General features: G+C 46.4%; 1 protein-coding gene across 19 annotated transcripts in view; it reads right to left on the minus strand.

Annotated features, from left to right (window-relative positions):
• Positions 1-14,315: 14,315 nt before the first annotated feature.
• Positions 14,316-16,846, minus strand: part of KLHL13 (kelch like family member 13) — a 221,912-nt gene continuing 219,381 nt past the window's right edge. For all 19 annotated transcript variants that reach the window (XM_041742184.1, XM_041742182.1, XM_041742176.1 and 16 more), the window contains one exon: positions 14,316-15,898. In XM_041742184.1, the coding sequence (XP_041598118.1) occupies positions 15,411-15,898 (488 nt within the window). In that variant the 3' untranslated portion in view covers positions 14,316-15,410. The remainder of the gene's footprint in view (positions 15,899-16,846) is intronic.

Below are 16,846 nucleotides of genomic sequence, written 5' to 3' on the forward strand. Positions count from 1 at the left end.
TCTCGATTAACCTTACATCCTAACATCCTATGACACTGCTAAATTCATTTATTAGTTCTAGGGGCTGTATCGTAGACTCCCTGAAATTTTATACATGAACAATCAGATTATCTGCAAGACAGTTTTACTTGTAAAGGAAAACCCAAACAGCAAAAGCATTTGGAAAAATAAAAGAAAAGCCATCAAACAAGACATCAGAAAATATACTTCTCAAAGTTTTATAAAAGCACTGGAAAACAGGGGGTATCTCTTACATTCTCATTACATTATTTGAAATCACATGGCTCAAAGGACAAGCTAACTCTTTGCAGTCTCTTTTATAAAGGCACCAATCCCAGTTATGAGGGTTCAGCCCTCGTGCCCTCACCACCTCTCAAAGGCCCAGCCTCCAAATACCATTACCTTGGAGATGGGGATTTCAGCATAAGAATTTCGGGGGGACACAAACATTCAGACCTAGTTGTTGGCTTTCAGGGAATCCAAGAGTCAACATTGTCTCTAGAGCCCCCTGGCTCAGAAGGAAAGTTTTGGGGTATACCTTCTACATATTTAATGAAGTGGAAAATCCAGAAGAATCCCGAAGGGCCACATCAGACTTGACATCTCCTCCTTCTTGGGCACAGGCGTGTGCATCCCAGGCCCCAGCCTGCCTTGGTATGTTCCTCAGGCCAAGGAGGCAGGAGGCCCGGCGGCGGCTCAGGGAGTACTGGACACAAATTCCTCCTGATTGGTAGACACTTTCTGCCTTCCCAAACTACAAGGCCAAGATCCCCTCCCCAGCTTCGGCAGTCCCCACTCAGTTTTGCCAAGAATTATTAGCCTCCAGCACACAAGACGGTCCAGGGCCAGGCCACTTGGCTCCCTCCTAACCCATCTTTTCCTTCATTCCTGCCATGGCCTAAACCCGCTGCATCCTTAACCTCTTAAACACTGAGGGTCAAAGGTGTTGACAGAGCCCCTTGTTCTGTGTGGCTGCCTCGGCAGGCTTCAGGCAACTCACTCGCCAACTTATGTCTTTGATCAGAGACCACACACGTTCTCCCTTGGCCTCACGGAGGGCCACACAGCAGACACAGATGGGATTTCACGGTTTTATTGCCTCTATGCGGACTCCTGGGACATCCTATATTTTACCTCAGACAGTAGTAAGCACAGCCAGTATTTTACCGTCTCTTTGCAGCCCCTTGAGGAGTGGAGGGGACCCCACTTTTCATTTAGTCACCATGCCCACCTGAGCCTCTGTCCCTTGTGCGATGCAAGCGGGTGAGAGACCTTCCAGCCACGACACTATCAGGGTCACAGCTGCTCTTCTATTCCCTCCAGTGGCCAGCCTCTCATTAGGTCCTTGTTACCGTGCTGGGTCCCTTGAAGGCAGGGCCACTTTCACAGAGGCCTCCCTAGCTCTGATGATGGTCACTGTCACCCAGAGGGCAGATGTTCAATGCAAATATTGTCAAGAGATGGTGTTGTACCTCGTGTTGCCAGCCTGGGGCTGACCTGCCTTTCCCCTTCCATGCTCAAGAGCCCACAATAGGCCTGGGTCCACTCTCCCACATGTAACAGAGTTGGTGGTGGTGGTTGTTATTGATTTTAAAGATTTATTTATTTATTTGAGGACTGGAGGGGCACTAGTAGAGAGTCTCAAGTGGACTCTGTGCTGAGCATGGAGCCTAACACGGGGCTCAATCTCAGCACCCTGAGATCAGGACCTGAGCAGAAACTGAGAGTCGGATGCTTAACCGACTGAGCCACCCAGGCCCCCTATAACACTGTCATTTTCCGGGGACATCCAGGTGGTGGAACGGCCTCATTGTTCTATCACCTGCTGTGCTCTTACATCTGATTCTTAGCCCACCCCCACCCTCCAGGACCCCAGGCCACACAACCATCAGTTTCCCATGTATATTTATTGTCTGAGCAAATTACACGTGTGGCCTACTGGGCTCTTGGGTGTTTGGAAGCCTATCTGCTTGCTATAGAGAGGAAATAAGAGCTCAAAGGCTCCCTGCAGAATGAGAGAAATGCTTTGTGGGTAACTTCACTATAAGCCACACTCTTTGATAATCCGTTGGGATGTTTTAATTATCTCTGGTGCTTTCCTGGACCGTCACCTACTGTAAGACAGCCCCCAGAGGTCCACGTGGCAGCACGAGTGGTGTGCCTAGGATACCTCACATGCATGGAGGCCCTGATAAGATCACAAATATTCAAGAACACGAGTAGTTTGCTCAAGGCTCGGCCTGTGTCCTTGAGTGTGCTGTCTGGATGGCTCCGTGAAGAGGAAGGTGGCAGATGTGGGGGCGCCCTGCCCAGTGTGTTTATGAGGTACTTCTCCCTGCTGCCTTGGCACCGTCGGGCTCCCACGGGAGAGTTGGCTCCTCCTAGCCCCCCCTCTACAAAGGGATCCGTTCCCCCATCCATTTATGTGCTCTGCCAGCTCAGTTGAAAACTCGGTCTTCTTGACCTGTGACCACACACAATTCTTTCCCTTGGAAGAAAAATTGGCAGTGCCTCCCTGATGGATGAATGTAAACTCTCTCACCTTCCAGAGACTTCCACCTTTTCCATGCATCTCTGCTTGGATCTTTGTGTCAGATGGAAAAGAACCAGATCTGCTCGGTCACATGAAGAGGTAAGTGACTGATAGGGGGTTAAAATGGGAAATCTATCAAAGGGAAGAGAACAAAAAGAGCAGCCACCAGCTGTGACAAATGTGCACAGCCATGTATTCCAGCCGTGTCCCGTGTGCCCGTGACACAAAACTCCTTCCCTTCCCTCTCCAGATGGAGCTGCGTTCAGGAAGATTTCCTTTTGGATGATAGTCATGGGCCTTCTTTGAAGCACTGGCCTTGCTGGCCCCAGAGTCTCCTCCAGGGTCCAGGCACCTCACTTGAACTGTCCAGGGCAGAGGCCAAGTCCTCTGAAGGTTCTTGACATGGCCAGACCAGGCCACAGTGGCCGTGTCCTCCTCTTGACTTCTGCCCACTAAAGGCAGTTTATATAGTTCTCTAGGTTTTCTGGGGGCTGGGGGGGCTGGCCAGTGCACTGTGAATTGACAAGGTGTGGCCTCCCTTAGCATGGGAGGCTTGCCTTCTCAGTACCCACAGAAACATCAGTCCTGTCAGCCAGGTTCTCCCCACACTCTTTTCCTGACTGATGGCTCTAGAAGATTGTCCCAGCTTCTTAAAATAGCCAGGCTTCTTATTTCAAAGAGGTGGAGCTCCTTGGGGCACCCATGTGGTTCAATTAGGTGAGCATCTGACTTGGGCTTAGGTCATGGTCCCGGGGTCCTGGGATCAAGCCCCACGTCAGGCTCCCTTCTGAGCGGGGAGCCTGCTTCTCCTCCCTCTGCCCTTCCCCCTCACTCATGCTGTCTCTCTCTCTCTCTAAGTAAATAAATTCAAAAAAATAAAAATAAAAAGTGGTGGAGCTCCTTGATCAATGCTTACAAATTCTCCAATTTCCAATGACATCCATCCCTTCTACACATCCATCTCAGGTGAGTTTCAAGCTTCCACAAAGCAAGGCCCTGATCTGTTCACTCGGTGAACATGTCAGCTGTGAGCTGGAGCTGGCTTATGCTGGCTCGTGCGAAATTATTGTGTGCAGCTTTCTCCAACTCCGCTTTTAGAGATGTCACATGCTACCTTCAAATTAGCCATGGTGGGATTCTTAGCAGCTTCAAAATTAGCACATGTTATGAACTGGGGCACGCCCTTTCCTCTCTCCAGCTTGTTAAAATATTTACCTGTACACCACTGAGTATAAATGAATGATTGAGTTTAAATGTGGGAACGTTATAAAAGGCACAGGATAGAAAATGCAGCCAATGGTATTATAAGAGCATTGTATGGTGACAGATGGGAGCTGCGCTTGTGAGCAGGGCATAACGGGTAGACTTGTCAAATCACTATGTTGTATGCCTGAAACTAATGTAACATTGTCTGTCACCGATACTTCAATTAAAGAAAATACTATAAATAAAAGAAATATGAGGAACCTCAGAAAGTGGGGCGGGGGACACAAAGCAATCAGGAAATATGATTATGTCCCAGAACCCCAAGAGTCTCACAGAAGTGGTTCAACCTGGCCCAGCTCTTGAACAATTTCCTGTGTTCCCTGGGCCAATTTTGGGTCCTGAGGGTTGCCTCTGCAGTAGTGATCAAAAGCCTCCTGTCCCACGGGTGCCTGGGTGACTCAGTCGGTTGGGCATCCAACTCCTGATCTCAGCTCAAGAAAGTTGTGAGTTCAAGCCTCGCATTGGGCACCACAGAGCCTACTTAAGAAAACTAAATAAATAAATAAATAAATAAATAAATAAATAAATAAATAAATAAACAAAATTAAAAATAAATCTAAAAAAACCCCCTCCTGTTTGAAGCCCCCGTCCACTGGGTCTAGGCCCTGTTTAAATGACCGGTAACAAATTCCCCTCCAGCAATCCTGGGGCATAGCTATGAGTTGGGAGTTTATTCTCTTACCAAAACAAAAAAAAAAAAGAAGAAGAAGAAGAAGAAGCAAACCTTGCCTCAGAGGCCATGACTCAGTTTCGCCCCGCATTTTACTCTAGATTCTCCACTTGACCAACAAAGTTCACGATTCAGGCTGTATGGGCAGAGCCGACAGGTCCCTGACATTCTGGCACCGGTCTTCGGGAAGTCACCCATGATTGCGTAGGAGTACAATTCATGAGATTTTTCACGCACCTGCTACCCTGATCTCGGGGCCTGAAGCCGTAGCAGGTGGGGCCCCCTCACTGCTACCGGCCTCGGATTCTAGTCCTATCTCCTCTCTGACTTCAAGGTCTCACGCCCCCCAGACCTTTATGATTGACAGACCCTAGGAGACACTCTGCCCACGCCTCGGAAACAGGTTGGCTCTTAAATCAAAGAGGGGGGACTCGTTCACTGTTGCCAAATCTGCTGGCGCTTCGCTCTCATTGTTCCTTTTTCCAAGTCCCACCTTTGAGGCTATCTCTGAGCCTCCCCAGAAGTCGGCCGCAGACCCTCCTGCACCCTCCCACTTGCTCCCCGGTTAGCTCACTGTTCGGAAGGCCCCTAGCGGCCCCGCAAGGAGGGGGAGACCTGCCCTCCCGCAGAACCGCGGGTTCGACTGCTGGGGAGCTGGGAAGTAAGGCTCCTTCTGTTCGAGCCCTTGCCGTCATATTAAGAACTATTTTTAGGAGCTCACTTTTGTTCCATTTCGTGCCTGACCATAAATGCGTCAGGTATGCTTCTCAGGCCTCCGGCCCTGCTCTTGAGAGCATTGAGAGCATTGAAAGAAATGTCACCCTCCTGGATCCCTAGGTGAGAAGTTCTGTTGTTGGAAAGATGTTCACTGCCCAGGATCATTAGCCCTTTCCCGCGAGGGCAACCCCTCCTTTTGCCATAGGCCGGCTGGCTGAGGAACTGGGCTGGAACTTCATACAGAGGCAGCTCCTGCGTTTCTTATTGTCTTACTGGCAGATGTTCTGAAGTTCTGATCCTTTTTTAAAGGTTTCATTCATTTGTTTGAGAGAGAGAGAGAGAGCGTGCACAAGCAGGGGAAGAGGCAAAGGGAGAAGCAGGCTCCCCGCTGAGCAGGAGTCTAAGGTGGGCCTCCATCCCAGGACCCCAGGATCATGACCTGAGCCAAAGGCAGATGCTTAATCGACTGAGCCACCCAGGTGCTCTTGAAGTTGTGATCTTTGGCCACAAAGCCCTCTTCAGTCCTGACGTCATCAAAGGAGTGATAGTTGAGGAACAACTGGGCACATTTAAATATCTAGTGGACATTTAAATGGATGTTGACTTAGGCACTATAAATTTTGTCAGGCAGGATAATGGTATTCATATAAAGAAGAGACATTTCCTTAGCTTTAAATATATGTTCTGAAGCACTTAGGGGAGAAACATCAAAATGTCCATATTTACTTTAAAATATTTTACCTTTTGAAAAATTAGATGAAGCAAATATGACAAAATATTTATGATTGTTACACATAAGTAATGGGTACGCAGGTGCTCGTTATACTATTTTCTCTACATGCCAGTCTGTTTGATGATTTTCCTATTAATAATGAAATGTAGGAGTGCCTGGCTGGCTCAGTTGGTGGAGCACATGGCTCTTAATCTCAGGGTGGTGGGTTTGAGCCCCACATTGGGTGTTGCTTATTTTGAAAAAATGAACTCTGGAGCACCTGGGTGGCTCAATGGATTAAGCATCTGCCTTTGGCTCAGGTCATGATTCTGGGGTCCTGGGATCCAGCCCCGCATTGGGCTCCCTGCTCAGTGGGGAGTCTGCTTCTCTCTCTGCCCCTCCTCTCCACCTGTGTTTTCTCTCTCTCTCTCTCAAATAAGTAAATAATGTGTTCTAAAAAAGGAAAATGAAAAACTAAAATATTAAAAAAAGTGAAATGTAAGATGAAAAGTCTTCATTTCCTGTAAACAGCTCTCAAGTTGAAGATTTCCTTATACAACTGGGTTTGAAAAAACAATCAAAGGCCTAGCTTCTGTCTCTGGTCATCTTGGTTTTGTGCCTCATCTTAGTGTACAAGGTATAGCAGTTTGTCGAAATGGGGGGTAGTCCCACCATCTCAAGTTTCCCTTTCCTGCCTCCCTCTGGTGACTCTGACGATCTTCCCAAAGTCATTCAGGCCCACCTGGAATGGATGAGGGCTCATGTGGTCCTGAACATGTAGCATGAGAAAGAAGGCAGCTTATGGGCGTGCCCCTTGGTGGTGTGTGTGCATGCTGCTGGGTTGTTTTGTTTTTTTTTTTTCCACCTCATTTACTTCAGATACCCGCAAAGCCAATCCCTGGCTGTGACTCCCCCTGCCCTCTGGACAGGGTCAGTTTTACCTGATTGCCCATCACCGTACTACCAGCATGGCCATGGCCTCGGGAACCTGTCTGTCCTCAATCACTTGTCCCAAACATTTCATTCTGGATCCCAAACCAGTGGAAGCCTCTCTGTGTCCGCATCTGGCAGCCTTCCAAAGGCACCCACGTGTCCCTTGCAATGCTCTCGATTCCTCTAGCAGGGTAGTATCTGATGATCTCATTTACATGAAGGTGTCAGAGATCAAAGGAGAACGTAGGGAAGGTCGTCTAGCGTGAGGACAGGAGAGAGGCACCAAGTATGATAAGGTCGCAGATGTGCCACCATTTATTAGCACTCGCAGCCAATAGGGCACCTGCTCTTGCCCCTGGGAGCTGCTCCAGTTGTGCTAATTTGCCCCATAGACTCAGCCTCGGGACCAGGGATTATGTCCCCAGTGGTGGCCTTGGTCACACTATACCCCTGCTGCTTCTTTCCTGCCTCGGAGCAGGAAGTGTCGGAGGCGGGGACAGTCCGAAAGGGCCGGATGCCCTGCTGCCACGTGTGCTGCACGGAGCCTCGCTCCCAAGACTTGCTCCGGCAACTCCGTTATACATTTCCTGGGTTTAATAAAGGGCTTGGGGCCTCCCTTGTTTTAAAAAAAAGGGGGGGGGGTCCAGAACAAACACTCGGCAATGCCAGCCAGGAGTCGGGGGTCGTTGCTTCGCCTTTGCGTCGCTGCGGGGCTCGGGTCCTGACAGTCAAGGGGATGTGTGCGGCCACGCGGCCCAGGCCACGGCCTCCTGAGCGCGGGGCGGGGGGGGGGGGGGGGGGGGGGACCAGGCGCAGGAACTAGCGCAGGGGCTGGCGCGGGGAGGTGGCCGCCGGGAGGGCCGCTCGGTTCCGAGCGCGGATCGGCTCTTCTGACGAACTCGGGGAGCTCTTTAGAAACCCTTGACCCCCCCCCCATCAAATACACTTGTTGTTTTTCGCACCCCTGCCAGGTCGCGGTGTTTATTGCTTGGCCCTGCTGTCTGTGCCCACGGGGATTTGGGGGCCGGCTTGGCTCACAGTAGTTTCCACGTCCCTTCGTAGGGACCGAGTTCTGACCTGCGTCTCAGCTCCGAGGCCCTTGCATATTAAGGCCCAGGGAAGCGTGGGATCTAAACCTGGCCTGTTACTGCGCCTCCCGAGGCCTTTGACACTGACCACGGGGGGGGGGGGAGGGAGGTATTTCTCGCCACCACCCCCTCCCCGTGGGAGCTGCCTTGTCAAGGAAGCCGTCTGCAGAAGGAGGTGGCGAAGCCGGTCCTGGGGCGGCAGGCAGGGGGGACGTGGAATCACAAGCGGGGAGCAGCCCAGCCGGAGGGCTTCCCCTTGCTCTCCTCGTCTGTTGGCAGCCCTGCCCTGGCTCTGCTTCTGCGATGCGCCCCACTATGGGTCTAGGACTTTGTCCCTTCTAAGCCAAGCGGATCAGAGTTCGGTTCCTTTGGCTTGCATTCAGGCCCCTGTTCCATTCCTGATTTATGAACGGCTACCACGACTACTGTTCTGTTGGGAGTTCTTTAGTCCTCCGCGATGGTGCTAGGAGGGCCTTACCCGTGGAGTGCAGGCGGGCCAGTGAGCAGCCCTTGCAACCCCTTCTGATCGGGTCCCACATTGCTACGTTGCATTTATGTCGTGACCACATGCACACACACATACATGCATGAGCATTGTTTTGCGAATTTTTCTTTTGATTACCATGTGTGCGCACACAGTAGTCAAATACGGATATGCATATCAGTCAAAAGAAATAGCCACAAAACCCTTGCAATTATGACATACGGTACACTCCATTTTTTATTGCATTTCTGTGACAACTGTTGCTAAAATTGATTTTAGAACTGAAATGGCAGTTCTCAAACGTTTCTGTCTCAGGACTCCTCCTGTACACTGTTAAGATTTTTTGAGGACGCCAAAGAGGCTTTGTTTCTGTGCGTTCTATCTATTGATACTTACTGTATTAGAAATGAAGAATGAGGGTTTTTTTTTTAACACTAGAACACACAAACTCATCCCCCATCCCCTGTGGCCAAGCAATGGCATCATCGTGTGTCCTTGACCCTCTGGAAACTCAGTGTCCACTCTGGAGGGAACAAGAGTGGAATGGGGAAATGATGTCTTGGGATTCTGCTGACCACAGTTTTGACCTTGTGAGCTCTCTGAGAGGGTCTCAGGGACACCAGAGGCCTAGACCACACCTTGAGAACTTCTGCACTAATAGGGTGTGACCCGGACTTTGAAAAATCCACGTCTAGAAAAAGCTCATTATGGACAAAGTGAACCAAGTAAATCCAATTAGCTACATTTCACTCTCCGTGTTCCCCTCTTGTTCTTCCGGAGTGAGGAGGGTATTATGGTTAATTCCCCAACAACAATTTCACATCAGATCATTAATCTAAGCCAATCCATGCACGGCATACCAACTGGTCCAGGGGCAGTCATATGTCTCAAGCTGGCTCCCTCCGACTCAAGGATTTAAATTCCACAGTCGAGGGAGATTTCCTCTCGCCCTGGATGTGAACAGAAACACTACCGGCAAAACGGAGTGTTGGCAATGCTACCGCAAACAGAGCGGGAGATGAAAATAAAAATCAACCCAAACCCCCCCGGGTATTTGAGGGCAGCGCTGATTCTAGCACAGCGGGGGCGCCTCTCCCTCTAGTGGGCTTGGCAGCTCTGGGAGTGCCTTAGAGGACGAGCTGAGCTGCGCGTGACCCCACCCGGCACAGCATGAGCAAGCTGGTGGTTGGGGCGATCAGTGAGAGCTCTGCAGGATCAAGCGGAGTCTCAAGGGACAGGAGCTAGGATTGCGAGGTTTGGCTGCTCCTTCCCCATGGGTACGCTTTTATTTACAGCTCTGTGGCAAGAAAAGTTCTATTTGATGAACACAGGCACTCTTTTTCACAGCCTCCCACTTTATAAACATCTCTGCGTGTGCTCAGATGTTGCTTCTCTACACAAACCCCTCATGGCCACTAGCGCGCTACAGCTGCTCAACTGCACTAAGCACCTTGAGGGCAGGGATTAATTTGTATTCATCTCTGTGGCCCTAGGACTGTTCATTGGCATTAATATGAAATAGGTTCACAATAAATGTTTACTGAAAGAATAAATGAATGATAATGGAACGTGCTCTTGTGATGGCAGGAGTCAGCAAACTATAGCCCATGGACTAAATCTGGTCTGTGGCCTGTTTTTCTTTCCTTTTTTTAAGTTTATTTTTTTGTAACCTCTGCACCCAGCGTGGGGCCCGAACTTACAACCCTGAGATTGGAAGCCACATGTTCTTCTGACTGGGCCAGCCAGGTGCACCCGTGGCCTTGAGCTAAGAACAGTCCTCACATTTTTATTTCTAAAGTTTTTATTTTTAAGTAATCGCTACACCCAATGTAGGGCTTGAACTCACAACCTCGAGATCAAGAGTCATGTGCTCTACTGACTGAGCCAGCCAGAGGCCCCCAGTCTTCAACTTTTTAAATGGCTGAAAAGAAGTCAAAAGAAGAGTGATATATTGTAATCCATGAAAATTACATGAACTTCAAATTTGATCATCCATAATGTTTTATTGGAACACATTCATTTGTGTACTGTCTATACTTTCGCACTACCATCAGCAGAGTCAAGTAGTTGCCACAAGACCATGTGGCCTACAAAGATTAAACAATTTGGTGATTGTTTACAGAAAAAGTTTGCCAACCTTGTTACGTTTCCTGGGGTTTTTTGGCGGGGAAGGAGGGGGGTTAATTGAGATATGGCCTCTATACTCATTTTTAAAGCTGAAATCTCCATTTATCTTAGTCATATTGTCAAATAAGACGTGCATGGAGAAGAAGCGTTAGACAATTATATGGCAATACACGATTTGTGTATACAATAAGGAACACTAGATGTATTTATTTTTTTAAAATATTTTATTTATTCATGAGAGACAGAGAGAGAGAGAGAGAGAGAGAGAGAGAGGCAGAGACACAGGCAGAGGGAGAAGCAGGCCCCATGCAGGGAGCCCGATGTGGGACTCGATCCTGGGACTCCAGGATCACGCCCTGGGCCAAAGGTGGCACTAAACCGCTGAGCCACTGGGCTATCCAGAACACTAGATTTAAATAGAGAATGAAATAGTCACTTTGAGTTCTGAATCATACAAATTACTTAGACTCACTGATTAAGTACTTTCAATGTCCAGATCACTATTAATTATGCAAACACCTGATTTGACATTGATGTTTCAGTATTTTTAAACTTTCAAAAGCCCAAAACATTGCCTAGTAGTTATACCTCACTTAACAGAGGGGTTTAGTGAGGCACCTGGGTGGCTAAGTTGGTTAAGTGTCTGCCTTCGGCTCAGGTCATGATCCGGGTCCTGGGATCCATGGAGCCCAGCATCAGGCTCCCTGATCAGTAGGGAGCCTGCTTCTCCTTCTCTCTCTGCCACTCCCCCTGCTTGTGCGCTCTCTCAAATAAATAAAATCTTAAAAACAAAAATGGGTTAAGAAAATCTTATTCTAAATATTGCATTGATACATTTTGTATCAGAAATTCATGCATTGCTATATCAACATATTTTGTGTCAAAATGTGTATTAGTTTATATCAAAAAATATATGGTGCATTTATTTTTTAAATAAATAATTTATCTTGGGCTGGATTTTTTAAGATTTTATTCTTTTAGGTAATCTCTACAGCCAACATGGAGCTTGAACTCACAATCCCGAGATCGAGTCACATGCTCTAGGGACTGAGCCAGCAGGGTGTCCCTATTTACTCTGATTTTAAATGATAATTGTGCAAAAAACAATATCCTTATATTTAGCTGTAGTTATCCTGACATGGGGGAGATATATAAGTATTTCTCTTCCTTCCTGTATTTTCCAATTTGTCTATATTTTGCATGTTATAATTACCAAAAAACTTTTTAAATAGGGCATTATTTGACCAATTTAAAATTCCCTTAATCCTCGTGAACTTGCTTCGCATTTATTTTCCTCCTTGCCTAGCCAAAGAGATATCTGATGTGGAAGGAGCTAAACCTGAGGTTTGGCAGTCTGAAAATGAAAAACAAAAGAAAGGCACAAGAGCCAAGAATGAAATTAGAGGCAGTGCCAACTTTCCACCCAAGAAAGTCTGCTCACTGTTTTGGGGGGTGGGGTATGGGGAACACAAAAGCCTTTGAAATCGTTGTGGGGAGAAAAGGTCACATGGGCGAAGTAATTAAATAAAACACCACTTCACCGCCCTGTGGAGCACCCTCTCAGGGCTAAAGTGAAGGAATTATTTTAGCAACCTGTGAAGAAACATTACATACCTATATATTTTCCCAAGTCCCTACAGTAATACTAGGCAGGAAATAGTTTCAGGTCATAATTTTACTTTTCAGAGCAAAACCTGATTATCAGATGAATTTTTTTAAATTCTAGAAACAGGCAAAGTCGATTTTTTAATTCATCTTTCCCACCCTAACAGTGTCTACCAAGAAGGAAAATTATGAACCTTATGAGGTTTAATAGTATTTTAGAACTCCTTTTGCAAGGAGATCAAGAACCGGAGAAAGCCCTTGTGAGACGCCTGGGTGGCTCAGTGATTGAGCGTCTGCCTTGGCTCAGGTCGTGATCCAGGGATCCTGGGATCGAGTCTCACATTGGGCTCCCCATGGGGAGACTGCCTCTGCCTCTGTGTGTCTCTCATGAATTAAATAATTAAAATCTTAATAAAAAAAAAACCTGAGAAAGGCAAGGGTGAGAAATGTTTATAAAGCCAAGCAATGACTGGCAGATGCTTTTCATAAAGACAAATAGTTAATTCATTGTGAAGGAAAATGTGTAATCATTTACCAGCTGTTGGAACTGTTTAATACTATTAGCGTGTGACATTAATTGCTACTTCAAGTAACATATGGCATGGATGCAGAAAAGGTAAGCTGTCAGACAGGACTGCGTGCGCTTTGCATTGTCCCCAGGGCCGAACTGCCAATAGGTCCCTGACCCTCTGCCCTTCCTTGACCTCTTTGTGTTTGCAGGTGATCATGGGCCGACTTCCGGCCAGGCTAGTGCGGGTAGAAGTGACGTACACCTCTTTCACACCTGACCCCTACCGCCCCCACACCTGCCAGGCTCCATTCTGCTTCTGACCAACGGGAGAGGCATTAGAGGCGACAAGACGCAAAGAACCGTTGCTGCTTCGAGGCGAGCCAGCTGACCAGGAACGCCCGCTCTGGGCCCCGTGAACCTGTCCTGTACATGCCCCCATTGTTAGGCACCTGTTAACCACGTGCAAATGGCTGAATGGGCTCTGCCCAGGAGCACAGACCTGAAGTCACTTGACCAGCGCGGCTTGGAGGTAAGGCTGATCTTGACGAAGGGGGTCTTTCAAATTCGTGCCAGGCTTCACCCAGCACTCAAATTACCACTGGTGGAAGAATTGCTTTCTTTGTTATGTTTAACTCGAGACAGAGGTGGTGACATCTGCACTGCTAATTCCTCACTGGTGAAGAAATCTGGTGACGCTCTAGTTGCTTGGGAATAACTCAGAATTTTTGGTTCAGACTTTAATCTGGTCATTTGCAGATAAAGTAAGAAGGATCATGCATACAACCTTAATAAAACCCTCAATCTTTCCCCCCAAACATTATTCCTTTTTAATCCTAGGTCAAGAACCAATATCTTTGGTCATTTTATACAATATCTTCTCATAAGGCAAGAAGAGTCCTTCTTGAAGATTAGGGAAACTGACCTCAGAAATTTATTTATTTTTTGAAAGGTATTATTTATTAGAGAGAGAGAAAGCACACAAGTGGGGGGTGGGGGACAGAGGGAGAGGGAGAAGCAGTCTCCCCACCGAGCAGGGAGGCTGACACGGGGCTGGATCCCAGGACCCGGAGATCATGACCTGAGCTGAAGGCACACACCCAACTGACTAAGCCACCCAGTCACCCCTGACCTCAGAAGTTTAACTACTCTGGGGCACCTGGGTGGCTCAGTGGGTTAAGCATTTGCCTTCAGCTCGGGTCATGATCCCAGGGGCCTAGATCAAACCCCACTCAGGCTCCCTGCTCAGCAGGGAGTCTACTTCTCTCTCTCTCTCTCTCTCTCTCTCTCTCTCTCCCTCTGCTCACCCATCCCCCACCACCCCCTGGCTCCTTCTCTCTCACTCTGTCTTGCTCTGTCAAATAAATAAACAAAATCTTTAAAAGAAAACCTAACTGCTCTTACAGTTTAGACATGTCTGGCTGTTCTGTGGGGATGAAGAAGGGCCAATCAGCATCTTTGATGAATTAATTCTGCAAAGATAACCACTGAGTTTTGACCAATGAGGTTGGAGCCAGTCAACTTATTTTTTTCCTTGAATAAAAGTCAGTAATATTAATCCAAACTGTTCAGTGCTCTCAGTTCCCATCATTTGAATCTTGCCATCCCTTCCCCAACCAAAAAAAATAGATGAAAGTCAAATCAGACAATAATGGGATGCCTCAGACCAAAATGACATTAAATGTTTTTTTATTGAACAAAAAGAGATAAAACATGGAAGTTGAAATCACTGAGCAAAAGCAGCTCACCAGGTGAAGCTGCTATACTTTGTGCTAAATAACCTTATGAATTGAGAGTATACAGAACACATATAATATGTAAGTTACCTCAACAGCAAAGGAGAAGGTGTAGATTACAGTTTTGGAAGGAAAAATTTGGTCAAATGACAAATTTAGTTGCTCAAAATTTCTAGCCCTTATCCACCTAAATTCAGTATGATTCTCCACGTGCGCATTTAGTATGTGCATACTGAATTCCCATTCTAACAGAAGCTGCTTTTTGGTAGAAATTTAAAAAGATTTTTCACGTTTATCTGATGTGCCATTCAATTTTTAAAATTTTGTATTTGATATATGTATGTGTGTTTATTTATACACTCTTTAGAAACCCCAAACCCTTGTGTATAAGTAGAGGGGTCATGCTGTTTTTAAACTAATATTGGTGAATTTCAGTTATCATTTCTCCTGTGTGTCTAAGAAACTTCCTATGTTTTCAATGCACCCACACAGACAGGTGGGTTGACAGATATGTCAAAAATACTTTATGAAAAGAGGGAGGTAGCTCATGCGAGTTGGCAACCTTTTGTCTATTGTTTCCTGTTGGAGCAAGCTGCCTCCCTTTGACATCTCACAGTCAAAGATGAAAGGAAAACTTTTTACTTTGAAGCCTAGTTAGCACAGTCGTACATTTACTATAATCCACCTTTGCATTGGTTTATTGGGCTTTCTAATGTAAGATGACAAATACCATACACCCAATACACAGCATCAAAAAAGTACTGAAGAAACATTTTATAGACACTATCTTGATGTTAAACATCAGCTTCAATGGTATACATTTCCAGAATGGGTTTGTTACCACTTTATAAACACTCTAAGCCAAACAAACAGCACAAATAACATCAATGTTGTCTTTTTTTTTCCCAATATCTGAATCAATTACTGGAGGCTAATCCTAACATACACTACTAAAGGGGGGGGAGCAAAAGAAGAGAATTCATGACACACTGCAAAGATAGGACTACAGCATCTTAGTTGGAGGGATGATCTTAAGGTGCAGAAAGAGGGGATTCTCTAGAAGGTGATGGTGTGGTTTCTTCGGGTGGAAAAACCGTGAGCGTACAAGCTCGGATGCCACCAAGGGACTCAGGCAGATCGAAAACCTTATGCCACTCATCTTTATCTGGGTCATATTTCTGCACTATCTCCACCATACAGCGATTATTCCAGGAGTACCCCCCAACCACATAGATTTTGTTTTCAAAGACGGCGACCCCGACATCACTCTGCCCCCTTAACATGGCAGCAATTGGGGTCCACTGGTCAAGAATAGGTGAGTAGTATTCACAGCTCAGGACATCATCATAATCACTTGTTCCTCGGAAGTGATTACCACCAATGACATAGAGCCTCTCTCCCACCGTACACATGCAGTGGAGACCTCTGACGGTGGTCATCGGTGCCTTCTGGATCCATTTGTCAGTATCAGGGTCAAAGCACATCAGCTCCTTTTGGAAAGTGTCATGAGTGATTCCTCCTAAAGAATGACAATAGGCATGAGGGAAACAGACTATTATAAAAATGCAAAAGTATTATTTACTTTCAGCTGTGGTCCTATCCTATTCTTGATTGGGGAGGTCATTTATGAAATATATGTTAGCTATGCCAAAGCGCCTCTAGAACAATTTCATGTCATTTTTTTTTCCAGAGGATTTGGAGCTCTCATTATAATGGCATGGCATCTACACACATAAAATAGGTAGAGGGTGTAAATCATTGATTAGTAGAGCATATGATTTCCTGGATGGCTCTTTCAATATAAGACGTCCTGTAGTTGCTCATAAATTTAACACCCCAAACCTGTCAATCACACACTCCAGGCCTTTCACTGATCTGTCTTGATTACAGATTTCATAAGGCAGCAGCATTCGGAGACTCAGACCACAAGTGTCACCTTAATGCCTCTCTATTCTCTAATAATGTAAGGGCTGGCCTGGTGCTGGCAGGCTCTCAGAAGGGGGGGAAAGTGTCAAAAGTAGATGATGTCAGGGCCAAATGAGAAGAAGCTTCCTGACAAAGCAAAATGTCAATACCAGAGGTACCACATTAAAATGAGACTCCTTTCTAAATGGGACATAAGGATGCTTTCAACACCAACAGTTGGAGAATGAAAGTTGCTATTAGGACAAACTGTAGCCATTTTAGAATCTGTTATCAGAAAAATATACGTGCATGTAGCCACATATAAGTAATCAGCACAGAATTATTCTTACAAGGACACACAGTAGAATCCCCTGATAATGCTGAGGAAAAGGGAAACACATATTATTGGTTGCACTAAATGAGAGCATGAACATTATTATGCATTATATGTATATCAGAAGCAAGTTTATGCACAGTAGCGTCTATATGTTATATTGTGATATATTTCCTCATAGAGTTTAGCTAAATGTAAAATCAAAATGAATTAAGTGTCATGACAGAG

Source organism: Vulpes lagopus, chromosome X (assembly GCF_018345385.1).
Source record: "Vulpes lagopus strain Blue_001 chromosome X, ASM1834538v1, whole genome shotgun sequence".
Classification (NCBI taxonomy): Eukaryota; Metazoa; Chordata; class Mammalia; order Carnivora; family Canidae; genus Vulpes; species Vulpes lagopus.